Source organism: Lacerta agilis, chromosome 6, assembly GCF_009819535.1.
Source record: "Lacerta agilis isolate rLacAgi1 chromosome 6, rLacAgi1.pri, whole genome shotgun sequence".
Lineage (NCBI taxonomy): Eukaryota > Metazoa > Chordata > Lepidosauria > Squamata > Lacertidae > Lacerta > Lacerta agilis.
In genome coordinates, this window is record NC_046317.1 from 77,740,148 (window position 1) to 77,764,501 (window position 24,354).

Here is a 24,354-nt window from a genome sequence, read left to right on the forward strand (position 1 = left end):
CAGTGGTTAGGTGGAAAGGCTCCATGTCTCTGTCTCTCAGGAGGTGACACCCTTGGTGGGGTGGCTCCCTTGGCCACCATTCAGCCAAGCAGATAGTCACAGTTTTTGGCTTGATGAGTAAGTACAGCCAAGAAGCGAAAAACTCATGCCACTTTTGTAATACCAGCCCATCACTGTTCTCCTGAAACTTCACATTTCAGTTTATAATATTCCCAACAGAAGATACAGCCCTTCAATTTAAACGGCAACCCAAAAGTTCAATGAAAAATTCTACTTACTTCTATATGCTCTTTACAGTATTCCAAACCAATGTCACTTAGTATTTTTTTCACAGTTTTCCGGGCTTTTCTTAAACTGCCAAGGTTGTTGACAGGAAGTTGGAACATAGTTTCTACTGGGAGGAGGGGAGAGAAGAGGGAGGGGGGATAATTTACTGAAAATGTTTTGTCCCAAAGTGCTTGAATTCATATAAAAAAGTCTCTTATCACTCAATTTTCTGTTTACATTTATGCACTTCATATCCCTCAGATTCTAGGCAGTTCAAAATAAACTGAGTTGTTCAGCCAGCTGGTTTTCAAAGTTGAGCCAGGTAAGTAAACTTTAGAAAAAGTTTAAAAAACAAAACAAAAAACTTTACAGGAACAGAGAATATAGTGTCCAGATTTGGTCTAAAACACACACATCCAACTTTATGATCAATAGTTACATACCCTCTCTCATGTGGAAAAGCCAAATTCATCCCAACAAAAAATGCTACTCTAACAAATGGTCTACAGTTTTTGGCTGGCTTTGCTGGCCAAGTCAATTGTTTACATGCACATATAATACACATAAAGACAACTACAAAGGATGGAATTCAATGTTGTGCTCAGGGGGACATCAGTGCAAGCATTGCAGTGCACACTTGCACACTTTCTGGGAGTTCGCGCTCACCTCAGAGCCGGACTTGTTAGGTGACCCCAGCCCAATGTCTTATTGGAAAAGTATCTAAATTAATTATGAACATTTAATCATTAAATTCAAATACAAATAAAAGCAAAAAATTGTAATCACCAGTTCTTCTCCCTTAGAAATGGGAGTTGGCTGGCTTGAGGAAAGTGGCTTTTCTGGAGGGAAGGGGAAAAGGCCTCCAACACACAACTCACCTTTCCCAAGAGAAAAGGGTCAATGCAGAGAAAGAATCAAAGGCACCTTCAGAATTAATACTAATTCAATTTATATCCCACCCTTTCCCCTGAACCCTTCCCTTGTCTGCTCTGTAAAATACAAGGCTGGCCGATTTTAGGATATTGCTTGTTTTGTTGCCTGCATGACTCCACACAGCTGATGTACATGCCTTGGCCATCCTTCCAACTTTGGAGCTGGGAAGGTAGAAAGGACAGCTAAGCAACGGCCAGGATTATCTCTGCCTACTTCTGCAGGTCTGAAGTTGCGAGGAAGTTGCGGCCCCTTGTCACATGTGCCTCGGTGGAGTCCCACACTTCTTGTGGCAAATAGAATGGCTGGTGCCCGACATCAACTCTTTTCTTATGTCATGATAAAGTTCTCCATTTTCAGGGAAGAACACATAAATCAGCCATTGCTCACACCATTACCCTCTTCGTCAACAGGCTACGTTAGCTTAGTGAAATTGCAGAGTTCAGTTTTTCAGTCTAGTGCATGAAGGAAGCAGGGCTATGGGCACGCAACGATAGGCTAGGAGTCTGACTGATAAATATGCTCAGCTCAACAATGAGCTCAAGAGAATACTACCTAGAAGATCAAAGCAACAACCAAACAACAAAGCGTTTGAACCTCAAAATCCAAATGATTGGGAATTCAACTCATTCTTCTGAAAAGTCTCATTTAGAAACCACTATGACAAATTCCAGGGATTTCAAATTACAAAACTTTATTGAAACTTATTTCTTAATTGTGCAACACACACACACAAACACAAAACTGCAGCAGTACTCACCCCTATCTACACATCCCACTCCACTCCCATAACCCATACAGCATTTTCATAACTAATCAACAACTTGGCTTTTTCAAACTCCATCAGAACCTTAAATCTGAATTTCAACTGCTTGCATCAGCATTCTGCCAATACTTACAACTTAAAGCAGTGGCTTAATCTTAATTCCCACTTTACAAAATGCTTCCTCTATTGAGGTGCATCTGTCTCCCCCAATATTACCATTTGGGCAGACTTTTAAACATTCTTGCAATTGTACCCTAGCATTTGGCTGCAGTGGGAGGTAGTGAAATACAGGAGTGCCTGGTGTGATCTAGTCCATGGGGTCACGAAGAGTTGGACATTTCTAAGGAAGGGCAGGGTAGAAAATAAATAAATGCATCAGCTGTCCCAAGCATATGACAACTGCTAAAGTTGTTAAAATATCCTTCTACAAGCCCATAGAATGATGCATTTGAAGAATATACAGTGGTACCTCGGGTTACAAACTTTGCCCCAGGATGAGAACAGAAATCACGCGCCAGCGGCACACCGGCAGCAAGAGGCCCCATTAGCAAAAACGCACCTCCGGTTAAGAAAGGTTTCAGGTTAAGAACGGACCTCTGGAACGAATTAAGTTTGTAACCCGAGGTACCACTGTAATAACATTAAACTGCTCCTTAGTGGACCTTATGTCTTAATGAGATTATAAGGAAATTGAGAAAGTATTTGATCAATATCAGGTATGAATAAGCACACACAATAGACTTTCTGTGTTAAAGTTCACCACTTACCATAATTATGACAATAGCTGGAGGGTGGCGATTTACAATCTGCTGTTTGTACTTAGTATTGTGCATCCTCATAATTATACAATTACAAAAGAAGCAAAAACCAATTCTAGAAAATCTGTATCCTCAGAACAATTAAAATGTATATTCTATTATCAAAATTGGGACTGTTTGCCCTCCCAACAGAAGCTAACAGAAGCTCCAGAATTAACACACAAGGCCAATAAACATTCAAAAGTTGAATGAGCAGAACTCAAGTCTTTCTTTTGGTTCATATTAAGTGGAGAAACAAATAGATTTTGTTTCTACCATGCAACAAACCAGCCAACCCTCTTAGTGTATCTGACTTGCAATATATTATACAGTTCATCACTATTGTTCATATGCCTGTGTCACCCATGAACTAGTCTCCCAACAAACATTCTGGGTGAAATTCACCTAACCAGCCCTATCAGTGGAAGCACTGCTCAAGGACTTCCACTTGTACAACAGGGCTGCCCCCTCCCGCTCTTCCCCCAACACACCCTGCAAAATTTGCTCAAGGGGGCAAGAACCCCCAGCTCAGTGCAGAGGAGAGAATGGTTAGAGGAACGTGACATTGAACTCCATCCACTATATTCAAAGAGTCTCATAATGGCACGTGGGCAATTTGCAGCCTCCCTCCCCAGCTGATTCAACCTCCCTTGCCCCCACCCCTCCTGCATAGCTGTTTCCAGTCCAAATAATCCAGGATGTGCAAGATGCACACAATGGCTTGTTCACTGAATTCCCAACATATGTGCCCTCCTTTTCGCACTGCCCAGATGTAATATTTCCACCAGCTTGCAGCAGGGAGGAAGATGTTATTGGATCTCAGTGCTCCAGGAGAGAAGGCTTAAACATCTCTCTCTCCACAGTGAGACACTGGGGGAAGGATAAGTACGAGAGACTAAGTTGGGGAGTAGGCGGGGGGGGGGGGGAGCCCAGGCCCTGCCTACTACAGCCATGTGGCCCATAGTCCGCCACGGCATGCAGTCTTTGGGGACACCCCCATTTTAGTACCTATATACTTGAGTATAAGCCTAGTTTTTCAGCACACTTTTTGTGCTTTAAAAGCTGCCCTCGGCTTATACTCAAGTCAACCATTCCTTAAGAAGTGTACAAGAACGGTGGTTCTTTACTCTCCCCAGGCAGCTTGTTCCATTCCTGAACTGCTCACATAAATGCAAACTTTAGACCCCAGAAGGCAGAAAGCCTATCAGTTAAGGAAGTATTAAGGAAGTATGCTCACTTTCCCTGGATCCTGCTTAAACAGGACAGGATCCCAGCCTTCTCTGTATAACACAAGGGAACATTGCGCTGTGGGTTAAACCACAGAGCCCTAGGGCTTGCTGATCAGAAGAATGGCGGTTCGAAACCCTGCGACGGGGTGAGCTCCACAGCAGCAAAGGAGGAAGAGGAAGGAGCAGCCCAAAGGTCTGCTTTGGGCTGCTCGTTCCTCCTCTACCACAGTGGCAAAGGTGAACCGGCTTATACTTGAGTCAATAAGCTTTCCCACATTTTTTGTAGGGAAATTAGGTGCCTCGGCTTATATTTGGGTCGACTTATACTCGAGTATATTTGATGAGGAGCAATTTTTATTTTTGAAAGCCTAAGGGCTGTCCATTATGTATGTGCTTGCATGTGTTTGTGAACAAGCCACCTCTGTGCTGCCCTTGTAATTTCATTCTTATAGCTGGCAGGATTGAAGGTTTTGCCTGGGGCATGTAGGAGATGTTTTACACTAGGTTGCAAACACTAAGACCTCCCATAATGCACCTGCAGAATCTGGTTCATTCAAACCATGAAGAAGTGCTTATTTTGAAAAGCAGCTTGCCTCAAGCTAGAACTACCTGCTAGGCAGATGTATGCCCACTCCTGCCAAGATGAGCTGTGTTTTTAAACCACTTGTAGCTACTGGTCTCTGTAGAGCAGGGGTGGGGGGATCTCAAGCCCCGTGGGATCAACTGCAGTCCTCTTCATCTGCTCTTTGAAGCTCTCAGTGAGTCACACTCTGCTCCACCTCCCTCAAGTATTTTCACCTAATGCAATAACACTAATGCATGACCAGTATTTAGGGCATCTTCATACAAAACAGGTCACTTCCAAGAACATGTTTGGCCAGAGCAGAAACAGACATTCAGAACGAGACCACACTAAATAAGGTAGCTTAGAAACCTGCATAGTTGTGAAGCACAAAATCCACACTCGCCGGGAGAATTCTGACTATCTGAGCTTCTGAACACTCCAGTAAATGTTTAGTTGTCTGGTAGATTTTGTACTTACCAGCAAAATTGTAGTAATCACATTTACTAGCATCATTTCCCCCCCCCCCAGCCCACGTTTTAGGATTTATTTTAAATTTTTGTTTGGGATTCTATCCTGCAAAACTGAAGGACTAATTCCCCCACCCCCAAAAAAAGCTGTCATCACATGTTTACAAGTGGCCACTCTGGAAAAAATATTGTGCAACCGATTGCCTAATGAAGCAGGTTCCCTTGGAATACAAAAGTGTTTCCCATTCACAGTATCAGTTCTACCTTATTATAATTCTACCGCAATTAAAAGATTATACACTTGCACATGAACATTTCATTTGTGTGAGAACATATTAATGTTCTTGATGTGCCTGTAACTCACAAATACATTGACTGGATAAGAAGTGAGCAACCACATGCATAGAGATCTGATTCACAAAGGCCAAATGCTTGCTTAAAAAACCCCCACCACCTTAAGACGCTGGAGTCGGTGAAAAAATGGAGCTGCTTTATTTGTGTACTCACAAAAAGTTATAAGGGCATAAGATCACTTCATAGCATTCAGAGGATTTAAGATTTTAGTGCACGCCTCATTCTGGTTGTGAGTACTGTGATTTTCATCTCTGCACAACTGGAGAGAGAAGCATCTTTACCTTCACGGAGCATTTTGCTAATAACGGTACAACGGTTCACTTGTGAAGAAGGTAGCTGGTTTCACTGAATTAGAATGGTTCAATATGACCTATATTCACAAAGTGCAGCTGGAAAAGATGAGTTACAAAGCAATAATAGAATCATAGAAGAGACCCCTCCGGCCATCTAGTACAACACCTTGCAATACAGGAATCTCAGCATGCAGTCCCCAATCCAACTTGAAACCATACTGGACCCAGCTTAGCTTTGAAGCAAATAAAATAAAATAACTGTTCGTCCCGTGCACATTTCTTCACTACATGTCCTGTTACAATTCCAATCTAGAACCCAAAATCTTTTTCCATATGACTGAAGAATCTTATGCTACCGTGACTGCCTGGAACCAACTCTTCTCTGAAAGTAATACAATGCATTCTCTGCTTAGAATTCTGATCTTGCTTCGTGAATGCTCTTGAAGAATTGAACCAACAGCAGAATTATTAGTCTCCCAATTCTTCTCAAATATTTATTTAATACACTTTTGATGCGGCTTTCAAGGTAAAACAAACTGGCTGGTGAAGAAGAAATACCCTCAACAATTGTTTGTTACCAAGCCTGGATCCGAACTCCAGGCACAGGTAATGTAAGCATGATGAAGAAAGGGATTAGCAGGGAAGGGAGAAGTGAGCAACGATCGGACAGGCTTACCAGGTCACCAATCTTTTTGGATCAACAGGTGAATTTTGAATTTGAAGACAGCGCTGTGACTGCTGGGGATGGGCGTAATGTAACAGAAAACTATAGAGAGTGCAGTCATTGCTGCTCCTGCCCCACCTCATGCTTCCTGTGAGAAGTCATCAATGTCCTGCTCATGCTGACAGTGGCAATCACACAATATTGATTATACCCTGATGCTGTCTGTTGCTGTCTAATGTCAGGGAGCATTCCCCAAGAGGGGGGAAATGCACAAGATGGCTAACCCACTCCTCCTCATACATGCCAACTGTATACATACACACCACAGATACACAAGTACAGTCATACCTCATGTTACGTCCGCTTCATGTTACGTTTTTTCAGGTTGCGTCCCACGGCGCACAAGCACCAAATCGCACCGCCCACAAGCACAGATACGGCGCCTCAGGTTGCAGGCTTTTCACGTTGCGAACAGGACTCTGGAACAGATCCCGTTCGCAACCGGAGGTACCACTGTATCTCTCTCACACATACACTTCACCACAGGAGAGAGCGCTCTTGTGCTCAAATCCTGCTTGCAGGTTTCTCACAATGACTAGATAGATCATTGACCTGATCCCACACGCTCTTTTTTATGTTCACATTTACACAGCCAAACATGCACCTCTCCCATCACAGATGAAGGAAGTGCCTATTATTATTATTAATAATATTTCAAAAAAAAACCACCCTAACAAAAATGCACAAAGGCCTGCAACCTGGAGCTTGCTGGCCTGGCAATCCCTGGTCTAAGTGATGTTGAGAGAGACAAATATCCTAAATACAAATATTCTGAAAAGGTTAAAAAAGTGGCTACAGCCACATTTGGGGGGGGAGGTTATAATACAAAGCTCACTAGGTATCTCATTAATGAGCTTTGGTAGTAAAAATGGGGGGGGGGGGGATAAGGGAAAGAATTTAAAAGAAAACTACCATCATAACGGTGTTATGTGCCCATGATGCCCACATTTGTAATATCATGTTGCCGTATCTCAAGGGTTGCTTATTAAGACTGACTGAACTATGTGGAGTATAGCAGGGCTTCCCAAACCTGGGTCTCCAGCTGGTTTTGGACTGCAATTCCCATCATCCCAGACCACTGGTCCTGCTAGCAAGGGATGATGGGAGTTGTAGTGCAACAACAGCTAGTTATTCAAGTTTAGGAACCTTGTAGTACAGAAATGACTTCTAGCACCCCAAAATATTAGAACGCAGATACTTAAAAGGTTGGAGTCAGTGAGCTAGCCTAAGTGGGCCCTTGATCTAATCCAGCAACATTTAAGCATCCTAAGTAGCTTCACATGGAACTAAAGCAAGAGGAAGTCCATTTGACTAAAGCAGCTCATGTGCAAAATATATTAGGCTTTTGGTCAGGGATCATAGACTGCTATTTCCCCAATAATCCTCTCTAAAAGATCAAATATCAGTATTTATCATCCTAGACTGCTGATTTCTGCATCTTCTCCACGACCCATTTGAAAAGGAACTGTCCTTTAGACCCATAAACAACTAGTCACATAAGAACAGAAATTGTGCTCTGGCGGCGCGGCGGCAGTGGGAGGTCCCATTAGCTAAAGTGGTGCTTCTGGTTAAGAACAGTTTCAGGTTAAGAACAGACCTCCAGAATGAATTAAGTTCCTAACCCGAGGTACTACTGTATTTCACTTCAATCAAACTTGTGTGAATGCTCTCTAACAGCACATTTAGCACATAGGATCTTGGGTAAGCAGAGCTAAGAATCATAGGATTGTGCAGTTAGAAGGGGCCAAAACCCTGAGTTGCATAGCTGAGTCCTGATACCACCATGAGCATAATCAAAGAATTGTAGAGTTGGAAGGACCCACAACAGTCATCTAGTCCAACCCCCTGCAATGCAGGAATGTTTTGCCCAATGTGGGGCTTAACCCACAACCCTGAGATTAAGAGTCTCATGCTCTACTGACTGTGGTCTTTGGTTAGGATCTTGGAGAGATGCTACCAGTCAGAGTAGAGAATTCTGGGCTAGATCTATCAGCAGATCATTATCTCTGTACTGAAAAGAAGTGGCGGTCTTTCTTCAAGCCATCTATTCTAGGTTATGGCTAGTGCTGGGCAGGTATCTCTAGCACCACCTCTTAAAGAATTTCAGGTAGCAGTGACTAGAAAAAAAGAAACAAAGAGAACTACAGTCAATCAGAGCAAGGAAATACTGGGCTAGATGGATCAATGGTCTTAAAAGTACAAGGCAGATTCAAATGTTTCTTGAATTGGCAATGTTCAGCACATCAACCACCATTAATTTATACGTTTCAACATTATTTTTGCAGTTAGACATGATCAAATGTATATTTTCAAAGACAACTTCAGAGAATGGGTTGTAGCAAGGATGTCTCCATAGATCTAAATGAGATGGTTCATTAAAGGTAGCCTCCTTCTCTACAGACCATCTCAGGTAATGAAAATGGCACTGGTGGTTCTGACACCCTCAAGATGGTGGTAGCCCTAAAGAGAGCATTCTCTGTGGCAGCCTCAAAACTGTAGGACTCTTTCCCTCAGAGGAGCGTCTGGCAATGCAGAAGATGTACCTCTTTACCCTGGCTTTTGACACCTGAGATGTTTATTTTCAGGACTAACCCTACTTTTTTGCAATTGTTTAATTGCACATTTTAAAACCACTTTAAACTGTATTTTTAATTGCTGTAACCCATCCCAGGACCTTATTATAATTAATAATATTTTTTTAAAAAACCACAAAAGGAGGTTTTTTTTAAATTGCACTTTAAAAAAAATCAGATCAATTCAACAAAATAGAAGCCTCGGGGGTAGGTAGGCTGCATTGTCTGAAATAGTTCTGAGAATTCTATCTTCATCTGATTGAAATGAAGCATCTCGGGTATGGCTTGGCTCAGCTACCTGTCTGTCATGGAACATTCCTAGTCAAAAAAGCTTTAAAAACACAACCATCCCACAACACAGAGGGAAAATGGAGCTGTTTTTAAGACAGGTAGTTGTAGCAGCAGCAAGGCCATATCCTAAATGATTTCTCAATTCCTATTTAAAACGTTGTTCTGGCACCAGCCAGGTCCAATTAGTTTCCACTGGGAGGAATCCAATCTGTAATCATGTGTTTACAGAAAGGCTTTTGATCTAGCAGAGGTGATCCAGCTAACAGGGAAGCACAGAAGGAGATTTTTGCTGATTTCCCCCATTCCCCTGCTGCTCTCCATACCACCTTCCAACATGTTCTGGGTGGTTCCCCCCAATTTTGTGGGGCTGATTTGCAGGGGCAGTGGCACTGAGGATTCACAGGCAAAGGAAACTTGGCAGAAGTTGTCCCCATGTCTTCCATTAATGGATGCCTTCAATGAACCAAAAGCCCTTCCATGTGTGCAAGGACACCAACTGGATTCAACATGTCTTTAAGAGAGGTCAGGGGGACAATTATTTTGAAAATGTTGAAGCAACAAGTTGAAATTGGTACCTTCCTGGAATTACAGAATTGTAGAGTTGGAGGCACCCCCAAGGGTCATCTAGTCCTACACCCCGCCCCGCCCTGCCCCACAATGCAGGAATCTCTAACAAATAGTCCTGCATCTAATTCGAAACCATACCGGACCCTGCTTAGCTTTGCAAATGTGCTAGCAGTTTTATTTTTTCAAATTTAGGCTCGTATAGCTGAGAACAAGTGGGCCTGTCAACACACAAATATACAAGAGTTTGCAGATCTCCACTTATATTTATTCCTGTATAGAGTTCTTTCATTTACAGAAGCTGAGCAGCTTGCTCAAAGTCACAAGACACTAGATTTTTCCTTTGCTTTGCCAGCCGCAAAATATCTTGTAGTTAGTTTGTGGGCCCCTTTTTAAAGAACTGGTTTTAACTTTCAAAGCCCTTAAAGCAGGGGTGATGAATCTGTGGCCCTCTAGATGTTGTGGAACTCCAGCTCCCATCAACTCTAGCCAACGTATTCAATAGCCAGGAATGATGGCATTGGTAATCTAACATCTGGGTAGCCAAAGGTTCCCATTCCCTGCTGTAATGCCTAACGTCCAGGCTGCTTTAAAGGTCATCCTTTTCCCAAATGCACCTACCCAATCCTCAATATCTTAGTCAGACATGCTGCTCTGAGGGCCTCTCCCAAATGAAGTGAGGTGGCTGGCAACTAGGGCCTTCTTTGGTGGTGGCACTGAAGTTATGAACAGCCTCCCATAAGAGGTTTACTGGTGCCAAATGCATGGTCTGTCACCAATTTTGTTCCTCAATTTTGTAAATCAGGTTTTGTAATTCATTTGTTTTGTATTGTCATCTATTCTTTCGATGGACCTGTGGACCTGATCACTACTTAAAAGTGCATACACTGGTATAGAAGTTTTACAATCATGATACATAAAGAATCAACAAACTCCCAGTGTTCATGCGTTCTTACCAGATCAGATGAAACTATGAACATGTGGGAATTAATGCTGTTTTCAGTATGTGTTTTTGTCTTCCAATGTTTATATTGTTTGTAATTTGATTCTGTACTTCACTTTGAGGATGAAATCCTAAATACACATGGGAGCAAGTCTTGCTCGTTTATTGTCTTTATATCCCACTTTTTTCTCCAAGGAGTTCAATGTGGCATTACATGATTCTCCCCCTCCTCATTTAATCCACACAACAACCCTATAAAGTAGGCCAGGGTCAGAAGCAGTAACTAGTCCAAGATCACATAATGAGCTTTGTGGTTAAGTGGGGATTTGTCCTAAGTCTGATACTCTTATCACACAACAACTGGCTCTTGCTAATAGCAAACATGCATAGGATTGCACTGCACATACGTAATTAGAAATCATTTTTGCCTGTTAATAGGCATTCTTACATTAGTAATACTGACAATACATTTTGTAGTAGCGCAATTAGATAAATGTTATTGCCTGCAAAAAAAGCAATTTCAACAAATACAAAGTTGTTAGTATTTTCATAGTGATGCTTTGATAAAATAATCTATCATAAGATACACTGTTTACATAGTAATGATTTCTGACCTTATGTAGACACTAACAACTACTGCCTACTTAGGTAAGAGCTGGAATAAAGCCAGCCACAGTCAAAACTGTTCAATGGTCAGTTGGACTGGGCCAGCTTGTAAATCTTAAATGAAAATGTAGCTTCATTATATCACTTAAGAACCAGCCTAAATATACAAGTTGCATGGCAGTGCTTAGCAAAGTTGTTAGAGCCCTATATGGATTACTTTTTCTTTTTATAAGCATTTCATATTATACCTGAAGCATTAAAAACTGTTAAAGGAGCAATCTTTAAGTCTCAATTAAGGTATTTCAGAAATTGCCACAGCAGGCAGAATATAAAAGAATGGGAAACCAAATTCATTCAACTTCATTACAGGAGCACATATTTATAACAAAAACAACAAAAACTTTGCATAAGCAAAATAGATTTCTCCTAATTCTCAATCCCATCACTTGTGAGAGGTTCATTTCTGTGTGGAAATTCAGCCATGGTTCTCTGGATCTGACCTGAAGAAAACAATAGGCCAATTCATTTGTAATATTTCTGGCTAAATAATTTCTGGGTTAATAAGCCAGACCATGCATTTCTTCTTGCATACTAGCTCTCTTTAATGTCTAAAATGAAGAGCTGTGGGACAGTTTACAAACAACAACATCAAACCAGGATAGAACTGCTTTTAAGATCCTTGTTAGTAAATAAACAGTAAGCCATAGTTCCCTGTTGTGGGTGTTAACAGGGGACTATGGTTTAAAGCATGGGTAGGCAAACTAAGGCCCGGGGATGGTCCGGGTATCAACGTGATTTTACATGAGTTAGAATGTGTCCTTTTATTTAAAATGCATCTCTGGGTTATTTGTGGGGCATAGGAATTCGTTCTTTTTTCTTCTTCTTCTTTTCCAAAATATAGTCCGCCGCCCCACAAGGTCTGAAGGACAGTGGACCCTGCTTAAAAAGTTTGCTGACCCCTGGTTTAAAGAGACCAGGGCTGAAGCCAGCATGAGAGAAAGGGACGGGGTGAGGGATGAGGATATGGGCCCCAAAGGTCTACTGAGCCAGGAATGTTAGGTATTACAAACAATATAGTGGTCAGCTAAGTCAAACTTCTAAGTATAATTGTTTCACCTTGCACAGAACTTTTATGTTGCTGAAGAATTAAAATGAAAGTTAACACCTGTGTTGCTTTGCCACCATGGTGCAAGAGTGATAGTGCTTGGCAGAATCCCAAACTGAATTTCTTGGCCAAATACCTGGAGATGTCCTGTACTCTGCAACATCTGAAAGTACTGTCCCAAAATCAAGCCCTAAGTGTGCTGTGTGTTTTGTAGTCCAGTCAAATGCAGAAGCAATGTTATCGTCACTTACATTTCTGCCTTTGAATTCTGGATCCAACATATTTGCAGCAGCGTGAATTATACGGAAACAAAATTATGTAGCTCTGTACTTTCTCTTACTCTCAATCCTTCAATGCCTAGAGAAGAGGACAGAAGCAAATCCACCAACTATGTCAACGAGACAAAACTCACAAGCAAAGAAGGCACTAAATCATCTTTGCTCTTGCATTTGAGAGTGCTACTCTCAGGGTACAATTCAGGACGAATTCGCCCTGGGTGTATAGGAATTGCAATAATCTGATAGTGTACACATCAACTCACACAAGACTTCCTGTTACACAGTTTTAGAAAACATTTAGGTGCAGTAAGTATATGAAAAGCTTGTCTTAAATTTTTTGTCCATTTTAAAATAAATTATTTCATAATCATTTCCCCCCATTTTTCAATCTTTTTTGGGGGTGGAGAATGTGACAGACTTCTTCCACCTGAAGAAAGAGCTGCGCGGCAAGAGAAATCCCTTGCAAATTGTCTGATCTGTCTCCAAATTTGGTTTGGGGGTAGGATTGGGTACTTCTTGAGAGGACTGCTATCCAAGACAGACAGAACCTGTGTAGACAATCTGGTGCATCTGCAAGATCTGCATGTGAAAGCCCATCCCTTGAGGAGACTCTGAAACAACTTTACTGGAACATAGTTTTAAGCTGCCATTTATTATGTAAACAAGCTTCAAAAGCAGTATAAAAAACACTGAATAAAAAAAAAATTCATTACTGGACCTCAAGACACTGAGGCACATAGGTGACTCAAGCAACATACCCAAGCTGCAATGTGCACATAGGGTTTTTTTAAAGGACCAATTTGCATTCAAAACAAATGTACCCTGAGGTTAGAGAATTTCACTTCTTCAGTGCAAGACTTCCTCAGGATAATTTCACCTTCAAAACTACAGCAGAGGCTATTCTGAAGGTCAGAGCAGCCTGACTAGGGACATTTGAACTATTATAGTCATGACTGAGACAACTGGAAAACTATCTGGTATCAGATGGCTACAAATCAACTAAACTGTCAAAATTATGCAGTGTGAAGAATTATCTCGTGTCTCCTAAACCTTCTATCCATTTCAGTGAGTGACCCCACGTTTCAGTATTATGAAACAGGGGGACTCTTCTCTACTTTCTTGATCCCACTTCCCCTTTGAATTTCTCTGCACCATAAAATTGTCAGGAATTTTTCATCCCAACCTTTAGACCAAGCTAATGTACGTAAGGTAGTGGCATTGTCCTCCCACGTTCATTATGATACAGGAAACCACAAACAGTTGTTAAGAGAAAAGCAAGAATGAACTGACAAAACATAACAAGCGCTAGAAAGTATGCAGCTTTAATCTAATACTATTAATTGGACTGAATTTCTTAGGGGGAAACCGTCTGTGGCTCCTGCCGACAGACAACTACTAGACTGTGGGTGTCAGAACATGAAACACTGAATTGCAGACGGTGCTGGCTGGTTAAGAACAGTTTATCACAGCAAGTGCTTTCCTTCCACTACTTCCTGTGTTTATCTGGAAACAAATGTTGTAATAACCTCCCATGGAAAAGCAACATAAAAAGCAGTTCAGTTCTTAACTCTGTTTAAAATCAGTTTATACATAATAGCTGGTATCATCAAAAGGTGGACCCAGAAACACCTGAACAGCGTAACTGAATAAATAAGGCCAGAATGCTCTAAATCCTAAATATAGCAATATTATAGCATTACAGATTGATACCTAAAATTGTTTTAGTAATGCAGAACATGTTACTGTGCTGTGCTTCACCACACCTTAAAAGAAACAGACAAACCTCATCTATTGTAGCTACCCCTCTGGAAATGAACTTATTAAACCAGACACGTAGCTTGCATTTTATACTATAAACTTTTCCAGTTTATTCCAATTTAATAAATATGTGTTTCAATCAAGATTAAAGCTACAAACTAAAAGACAAACACCAGCGCAGAAACTGAGGTTGAATCTTCAAGAATAGCCGTGTTTTCTCAAATTGGACACTGTAACTGGGACTGCAAGACCACTTTGGATGAATCTCAAATTCTGAACCTAATTGGGCCAATTCGCAGTGTTTCGGACCTGGTCTGAAGCAAGTTATTCTGAACCAATCTGGAGCTCAAAATGCTCTCTGAGAAAGCCAAACAGCCTGGTCTCAAAGGCTTGCAAAAAAGGAAAACACTACCACATAAGGAAATTGCCAGGGAGGTGAGGAGGGGACCTACAGTTTACTCAATGGCTACTTCAGCTTCCAATAAAAGGCTAGAATTTCACCCAACCCTTTCTAATCAGAGTGCTCACAGGGAAGGGTAGCAAAATGTCAAAAGCAGCTGCTTTTGTTCAGTTTTCTGACTATTAATTAGCAAGTTTGGTGGCATATGTTCAGCCTGTCCTTTGTTTATCCTTCAGTACCCTACCCAACTTTCTTATGATAGTGTGTTTCCCATCCTTATTCATTTATTCAGCTTGTCTTACCTGAACTATAATAATAATTATTATTGTTGTTGTTGTTGTTTTATTATTTATACCCCACCCATCTGGCTGGGTTTCCCCAGCCACTCTGGGTGGCTTCCAACAAAATATTAAAAATACAATAAAACATCAGAAATTAAAAACTTCCCTAAACAGGGCTGCCTTCAGATGTCTTCTAAAAGTCTGATAGTTGTTTATTTCCTTGAATCTCAACTGGGGCAACTGGTACCTGTTGTTGGCATCTGTCTGTCTCAAGACACAATGGAGTGTGCTTCTGGGGTGAAGTCAAACCACTGAAGAATCACACAGCCTGCCAGGATTGTTTCTCAGGGTTTACTCCTGAAGCCTTTCTCACAAATGAGTATAGTTAACAGGGCAGTGGAGGTTTTTCTTCTTGTAGACTGGCTAGTTTCCCAGATTGACAAGCCCCATTGCCCCTCACTTCCTTCTATAGCACATGCTGAAACCACCTTCTTGACCATTTGGCCCACTATTGGTCTTGTCTGCTCAATTCATCAGAATCTGTCTTTGCATGCAGGACACATCCCTGACTCACTGAGGGTTTGAGACCCATCACCTACCCTCAACTGGCTTAGCCAGCCAGCTGAAACCATTTCCTGGGATGTGACCGTTGTCAAATTATGCAGTAGGAACAAGAATGATCTCTTACCTACCTTGAATCTTCTATCAGTTTCAGGATAGACAAGAGATAATTATTCTTCATACTGCATAATTTGACACTTTAGTAGATGTTTAGTGATCTGGTACCAGATACGTTTTCCAGTTGCCCCAATTCAGATTATAATAGTTTAGGTAAGCCTAGTCAAAGGAGCACTGCATTTGGGAGGATATGTCTGTTCCCAGTAACAGGAACAATTCTGGGTCCTGGCCAGCCAGGCTGTACCGTCCCCTTGACACTGGTTCCTCCACCCTTAGCGGTGGGCTAATGCCCTCCCATTGCTGTGCTCCTCTTTCCAGAAGGGAAGAGTGTAGATAGGAGTCCTGGGAGAGGCTAAGTACAGTGGTACCTCTGGTTACGTACTTAATTCATTCCGGAGGTCCGTTCTTAACCTGAAGCACTACTTTAGCTAATGGGGCCTCCTACTACCCTGCCAGAGCACGATCTCTGTTCTTATCCTGAAGCAAAGTTCTTAACCTGAAGTGTTATTTCTGGGTTAGCAAAGTATGTAACCTGAAGTACCACTGTACCGGCCTTCTCCAATCTCTGTTCCCTGGTTTCAGCACCCACTCCAATGTTACCCTCCACTCCTGAGCCCAGCACCACCACGGAACTCATGACACTAATAATAATCTTGGGGGTGTGGGAAGAGGAAGCAGCCTCAAGTCCTACTTGCATTTTATTTCCTTTAGTCATACCATTTTAAGCAGTCCACCAGGATTCAATTCACACTTACTTACGGGAGCACTGCAGTTGCTTTCCCACAGTTCCAGGAACATGTACAAGAACAAATGCAAAGACAGAGCTAATGTTATAGTTCATTCACATGTTACTGTTGCCCAGGACAACAAACTCATGGCAAGGAACTACATTAGCTGTTCATATATATACACATTCCTGTAACGGCATGGGATTACATTTCAGGAAATAAACTCTCACAGGTAAATGTTTAAACATGTAAATGTTTGTTTACAAGACCCAATTATCAAGAAAGATTGGGACTCAATAGGACCAAAACCAGAAGATACCAATGCTGCTGCAGATGAGTGGGCAACAGCTGACAAAAAGGGAGGTTAAGAGACCCCTTCTCCAAGCCTCTTCTTGAGTTACCACACACTTCATCCCTATTTAATTACTGTGTGGCTTGGGTGCTACAAAATAGTTTCCACAAGTCTACAAAAGCAAAACAGTATCTCGCCAGAAGTCATTACAGATTCTATGCCCTGCTCTAGCATATGCAGCAGTAGGAATTATTTGAGGGGGGAAGACCATTAATTTGCCTATTGCCTAAAAGAATACTTTCGTCACATTCTAACTTCGTTGTTTGTTGTAAAGTTTGTTGCAAATTTCATCTTGAAAACATCCCCAATAAATTGGTGCCAATAGTATTCTGGAGAAATGATTAATTACAAGGAATATAATACTTGTGTGAATGAAGATGCAAAAATGAATTCTTTAGTTTAAAAGAAAGCAAATGTATTTAGATTCGTTCATAAATATGGAACTCAAACTAGGAAACATTTCAATTAAACTTTCAAACAGGTGCAATTACATCTCTGTTTAAAATGCATTAACTTGGCAACTTGTGTAAGAGCAACTTCATTCAGAGACACTCAACCATCTGTGCTTCAAACACTGCTTATTTGTAAAGGTGACTCAAGTATTACTATGCTGCTAAATAGGTTTTCAAAACTGCTTAATTAACTTCAGCCAGTCATATCACTTTCTACATACATTTGTCAATTTCAGGGTAGTAACAACACATGTGGAACCAGCCTAGATTTCAAACCAATGTTTCTTGAAAACTAAGGAACCTTAAGGATTGTTAAACAATACTGACTTGAGACTGTCACTATGACAGGAGTTATAATGCAACATGGCCTATTAATATTGCATATTATTTCATTCACAATTTGGTTGTTAATCTCATTGCTTCCCTGATTAACCTTCAGCAGCTTCAAGCAGTATTATCCTTATCGATTTGTTGCCTAATTGTATTGCCAGGATTGGGGTGGGTCTTTTTCTTTTGGTTCCAAAGTTTTGTACACTGGGGTCAGAGATGGTTGATTTCTTCATTTACTTACAACTCTCTAGGTTGCATTGTATTTGGAAAAATAAAGGTTTTTTTTATTTTATTAAAAAAAACAATGGTGAGAACTAGAGGGACATAGCTTGTAGTTATAACCTTTTATACGGTGCCTGAGTTCATATAACATCAATAGCACACCTCCTTTACCGCTGGTTTTGTGCAAGCACCTTTGGAAACAGAAATTCTCTTCTTTGCACCACATTACTTAGCTCCCAGAAAGTTATCTCTGCCAGCTTTTCATATAGGCAATGAAAGCCCATGTCCCAAAGCCGGGGTCGGCAAAGTTTACCTCACCTGGGCCGGTTCACTCCAGCAGAGATCCCTCCATGGGCTGGATTGTGTGCACATGTGCCTGCAATTTCCGGCATCTGTGTTTGTGCAGGCGCGATTTCCGGCGCTGTAGAAGTGAGTCCCTGCACCCCACTGCACTGGTTTAGCGCAGCGCATGGGGACTCGCCAAGCAGGCAACTCGGTTCGGGGGCGGCTCAGGGGCCCGTTAAACGACCCCCATGGGCCGCTTGTGGACCATTGACCTTAGGTTGCCTACCCGTCCCAAAGTAACTATTCATTTACAAACCACTTGGGTGCAGTACCAATTCTTGAACATTTAAAAGTCTCTTTTCATTATTCAGTGCACATAATACGGACATTTTATGTACAAAATTAATGGTGCTTTGGTTTCAGACTTATTGAGGACATTTTGTGCAAAAGCTTCCAAAAAATCATTGTCCTTACTGAACCTCCCACTTCAGCGAGTATTATGCCTATTATGTGAGGTCACAGCACACGCATAGGCAAAAGTTCATATCCTCCTAAACAAAACCAAGTGTTAAAATAAAATAAAATTAAAGTGAGGTAAGCCTTAGAGTTATGGTTGTGACAATTAGTTCTAAAAGCATACTACAGTAGAAAGTGGAACTATTAAAAAAAGTAACTACTTGGAACAAAAACATAGCACACCAGCCAATCCATATCTGCCAATGCAGCAAAATACTTCGTTGAAAATTAAGCCAAGGAGTTCATCTATACGCATACTGAACACTTAAGTATTCAATAAATTGGAATGCTATCAGTCTTATGCCAGTCTGTTCATTACTAGCCTACATTTTAAGCAAATCCAAAGTAGACTAGTACTTATAGCAGGGTAGCATCTCAACCTATAATTGTTTTTTGAGATTTCATCAAAACACTGACTCCTATACTTTTACTATACATTAGCATGCCTTTAGTTCTACTTTTCTCCACTGCTGCTCACAGCACTTAAACCTATGCATGCTTAAGTTAATAGCTAACTAATTCCCAATGCTTTCAGAGAAAGCACCAACAGGAAGAATTTGTTGATGGCTATAATCCTATTCAGGCATTTGGGAATAATGGCTGTGGACTTAAAGTGGGGAGAGGGACGCAAAACCTGCCCCCAATATCCTTGCACACACTGGTTCCACTTCAAAGCTTTCCATATTCAGCACAGAAGTCTGAAGGGGATTCTAAGTGCATATGGGCAAGCTTGCTTAGAATCCTCCCCGGAATCAGAAAGCCTTTACTTGAGAGACTGTCACTTCAGATCTTCATACTGAACATGCAAAGGAAGGAAGTGGAACCAGCACATGCAGGGATGTTCTAGCCAGGCTTGTGTGCATGCCCTCCTCTTTCAAGATCATAGTCTTTTATCCCAAGTTCACGAATAGGGCTTCCGAATGCACTATCCCATCCCAGTAAGTCTTCCACAACTCTATGTGATGAGGTTGACAGTCCCAGGCAATGAAGGAATAGACCTGCAGTATTTCTAAAAGTTAAGTCAACTTTGTACATAATGACATACTCGGTCATTAAAATCAAAATAGAGATCTGGAGCACAACTAGGACACATTTCATAGAAACAATCATCTAAGTACAGCCATATTAAAATAAACAGGCTTTTGTCTGTAAGTAATAAGCAGGCTGTGGTAAACTAGTGCAGCTTTTCTTGTCCTTTCAATGGAAGTTGAATAATGTCTGATTTCCATAGAGATTTTAGAAGGACAGAAATCTTACAACTGTTGGAGTACAGTCATCCTAAAGAAAGTTCTAGTGCTGAGGTGACAACCAAGTGATTCCCCCTTTCTTCTGGGGACAAGAGGACATTTCCAATTAAAAGGGCTTACGGCTGAAGTCGGAACTGTTAGCATATCTACATGCAGTAGCGCATTTATGTAGCAGGAGCATTATCAATCTGTACACCTTATGAGTAGATAATGTCTACAGAACTTGCTAATGGCTAAACAACTCTACTGACTTGCAGCATGCTTACTTCAACAAGCACCCCTCATGACTTTTTTTCCTACGAAATAATGCAGAAATGATCACTGCTATGCATCTGCTTCTACTGCAACTTGCATCAGTTACTTATTCTAATATCAATTCTGGGGACTTAGGCTTGGTTACAGTAGGGCATGGGATCACTGATATTGTTCCAATACCATCATGAAAATATGAGTTTGAAGCAGGGATTTGAATCAAGTAAGGGAAACAATGCATTCTGGGAAAGGTTTCCAGGCACAACAGGCAACAGAAGTTTCAGGAAGCAGAATAGCTTCGGATAACGGTGACACACTAGACAAGCAAATACATCTTGCCTGGACTGGCTCCATGAACCATTCAAGCTAATAGAGGTTTATGTGACTCACTTAACTGGGATCATTAACTTTCCTTCTGAAATAACGAAGTTTCTAGAGCAGTGTTTTTCAACCTTTTTTGGGCAAAGGCACACTTGTTTCATGAAAAAAATCACGAGGCACACCACCATTAGAAAATGTTAAAAAATTTAACTCTGTGCCTATATTGACTATATATAAAGTAATTCTCTTGAATAGGAATCAAATAAACATAAAGAAAGTATTTTATAATTACTTTATTATGAAATAGTAAGTAAACAGAAATATGAAAAATTATAAAATACTTTATTCAGTGCGCAACCAGGGCCTGTTTGGCTGAACACAAAGCTGATATTCTGGCTGGAATTTTTCCCACGGCACACCAGGCAACATCTCGCGGCACACTAGTGTGCCGCGGAACAGTGGTTGAAAAACACTGTTCTAGAGTACATCAGCCTGTTGATAAGCAATCGAAATTTGTCAGGCACATTTTGCACCTGGCTATTGGCCACGTGTGACCAAGTGAAGATGCCCAGGCACCAGGATGGCGCCCAACATCTGGAGGTGCATGCCTGGAGATCCTTGGATCTTGCCTGTTTTCAAACACTAACCACACATCCTGTAGAATTCTATCTGTGATATTTTATCTGCATAATCAGAACAAATTTCAGGAACCAAAACGTTGTATTGAAAAATACAACTTTCAAACCGCCCGGCCCAAAAATGGCAATTGGGAATTCCATTTTGGTGACTGTAATCCTGGTTTAAGGAGTCATTTGGTGCCTTGCTTATTTACCTGAGTTTTTAACACTGTTGTTGATGTAAGCACCAAACAAGCCAAGACTGTTCATGAGATTAGATTTAGGTCATCTGCTTACAAGACTCCTCCACTCAAGTCAATCTGTTTTGCTTACAAGGCACTATAGCATACATGATTGTGGCATGGTAGCTTTAAAACCATATGTGAAATTTAAACACATGAGCCAGCATCCAGAAAAAAATTCTTAAGCCCAGGCATCCAAATTGTACTAGCTACAATTGTACTAGTGCCCCAACAACTCATTTATTTTTCTTTGAACGGATTACTCCTTTGTCTCATCAAAACACACTTCTGAAAATCCACTCAGTTGCAAAAGCAGTTTGTTACACTGCAGGGGACAGGGGCTACTGCTGTATATAAACATCCAAAACCACTTTGGGTTTCTGGAACATGTCGTGGTTCTTCGGATATTGGTCATAGACCAAAAGAAATTCAGGCTATGAAACAATAATTTAAAAATGTTCAACAGCATATAGTCTACGTTGTTCGTCCACTATTCATTCATCAGCCTAGCCTTAGCACAGAGCATGTTGGCTAATACAGGTAAAGGTTAGAATTTGACAGTTACAGAAAATAGCCCAAGCAACACAAATGCTAACAGGTTACAAGAGAAGCACAGTTAAACTAGGATGGCAGAGCAGATTAATCTATAGGAGAAAAATATTTTTAAAGCCACTCTGAAAAGGTAAGCATAACCCTATATAACCTTCACCTTCAGCTACTTAAAGGTAAAGGAACCCCTGACTGTTTGGTCCAATCGTGAATGACTCTGGGGTTGCGACGCTCATCTCGTTTTACTGGCCAAGGGTGCTGGTGTTTGTCTGCAGACAGCTTCCGGGTCATGTGGCCAGCATGACTAAGCCGCTTCTGGCGAACCAGAGCAGCACACAGAAACGCCATTTACCTTCCTGCCGGAGCGGTACCTATTTATCTACTTGCACTTTGATGTGCTTTCGAACTGCTAGGTTGGCAGGAGCAGGGACCGAGAAACAGGAGCTTACTCCATCACAGGGATTCATACTGCCGACCTTCTGATCCACAAGCCCTAGGATCTGTGGTTTAGACCACAGCACCACCTGCCACCTTCAGCTACTCCAACCCAAATCACAGTAAGCTGTTCTAGTGTTGGAAATTAGCCATGTGCCAGGAGCATTTTGCAACTGGCAGAAGCCCAACTGCAACCACATGTAGATCTCTGGATGCCAGGTTGGCAACTGACATCTCCATCTGCAGGTAAGCAGAAGAGATTATCCATTGCCTTTATATACCACCTTTTTCCTCTGAGTGTTACACGATTCACCCCACTCCTCAATTAATCCCTAAAACAACCCTGTGAGGTAGCTTAAGAGGCTGTGACTGGCCCAAGGTCACCCAGTGAGCTTCATGACTCAGTGGGAATTTGAACCCTGATCTCCCAAGTTCTAGTCCAACACTCTAATTGCTACACCACACTGGCTTCCTAAAGCACTTTTGCTATGGGGCAGCTATATAAATTAAGTAGGTAAATAAATATGCGGAAAGCAAAATGCCACTTAAGAGAAGCATCTGAAATATTTTCCTTGAAGCTTCAATTTGTTTTATTCTGGATTGTTTTAGTTGATGCTTTAATGTGTTGTAAACCGCTCTGAGATCTTTTCTTTAATATATAAAGCAGCATAGAAATGAAAATAGTAATAGTAGTAGTAGTAGTAGGAAGAAGAAGAAAAAGAAAAAGAAGAAGACTTTTAAAAAGAATGGTGCCTAGACATTCCTTTGTGGCAACTGTAACATAGGTTTAAGGTGCAATTTGGTGATTAGGTTATTTATCTGAGTTGCTAACACTGGTTCTACATACAAGAAATATATTGATGTAGGAGTGTGACACTCATTGTACACGAATTAAGTACATAACCAGAGGTACCACTGTACTATGGCACAGTAACATTTTTAGGAGACACTGGTGCACCCCCTCAAAGAACCACTTGGATCAGAAATTCATTCTAATAGCAAGTACTTTACTTTGAAGCTGTCCGGATAAAAGCCACCACCATCCTGCCACGAGTTTAAATTACTTTTTTAACTCATCAGTTTCACTCAGCAACACAGCATGCTTCATGAAAAGGCATTTGATTACCATAAAAACATCACTTCAAAACAGAGGATGCGCTTGCTACAGTCCTACTATGTGCATTGGGGGGGGGGAGCAATCCTCTCCCTCTGTCCGTAGATGTATTTTCTGAAAATATATTAACCACTCACAGTGAAATTAGTTAGAATTACTTATAAAAAAAACCCCTTATAACTGTGTAAAAGTGAAGTTACTTTCAGCTATAAAACTTTGCTTTTATTTTGAAAGACAAAGCAAAATAAGCTTCACTTCTATTTATAGAGGGCTCAACCACTAGTTAGAAAGTTTTCTAAGAAATTATGGAGTAGAAGCACTATTCCTTCAAAAGTTTTTATTGACAAGCACAGCTTGCAAGAGAGATGAAGCTTGTAAAGGAAGCGCCATTTAGGCCAAAAGACTGCAATTTTCAAATTGCCGCTTAATGTTTGAGGGTTTAATCTTTTTGTGCCTTTGACACTACTGGTTACTTCATGCCCCAGGGTTACTGCTCTGCTAGGAAGCCTTTTAAACAGAAACACGTGAACTGTTATTTGGCACACGCTTTTCAAGACGAACTACACTAACTCTGAGGATTCTAGTTGCAAGTTTATTTAAACACTTCCCTTGGAATTTTTGTGACTACCCAACTCTCACGAAACCTTCCAGTTAAATACAGAGGAGGATGGAAGGATGAAAGCTTACACTCAAGCATGGGCTGGGCTCAGGATTCTTGGAACGCAGAAAACCCTATTGGCTTAGGCACTAAAGTATGTTCAGCACCAAGGTTATTTTACTTGTGAGCCACAGGTTAGACAATTGCTGATACATAATCTGATTG

General features: G+C 41.1%; 1 protein-coding gene across 2 annotated transcripts in view; it reads right to left on the minus strand.

The window, feature by feature from the left end:
- The window catches only part of ADNP (activity dependent neuroprotector homeobox), a 41,729-nt gene that overhangs the window by 11,043 nt on the left and 6,332 nt on the right, over nt 1–24,354 (minus strand). The window contains exon 2 of one of the 2 annotated variants that reach the window (XM_033153542.1): nt 279–394. In XM_033153542.1, the coding sequence (XP_033009433.1) occupies nt 279–386 (108 nt within the window). In that variant the 5' untranslated portion in view covers nt 387–394. The remainder of the gene's footprint in view (nt 1–278; nt 395–24,354) is intronic. The other variant, XM_033153543.1, reaches the window with a different exon arrangement.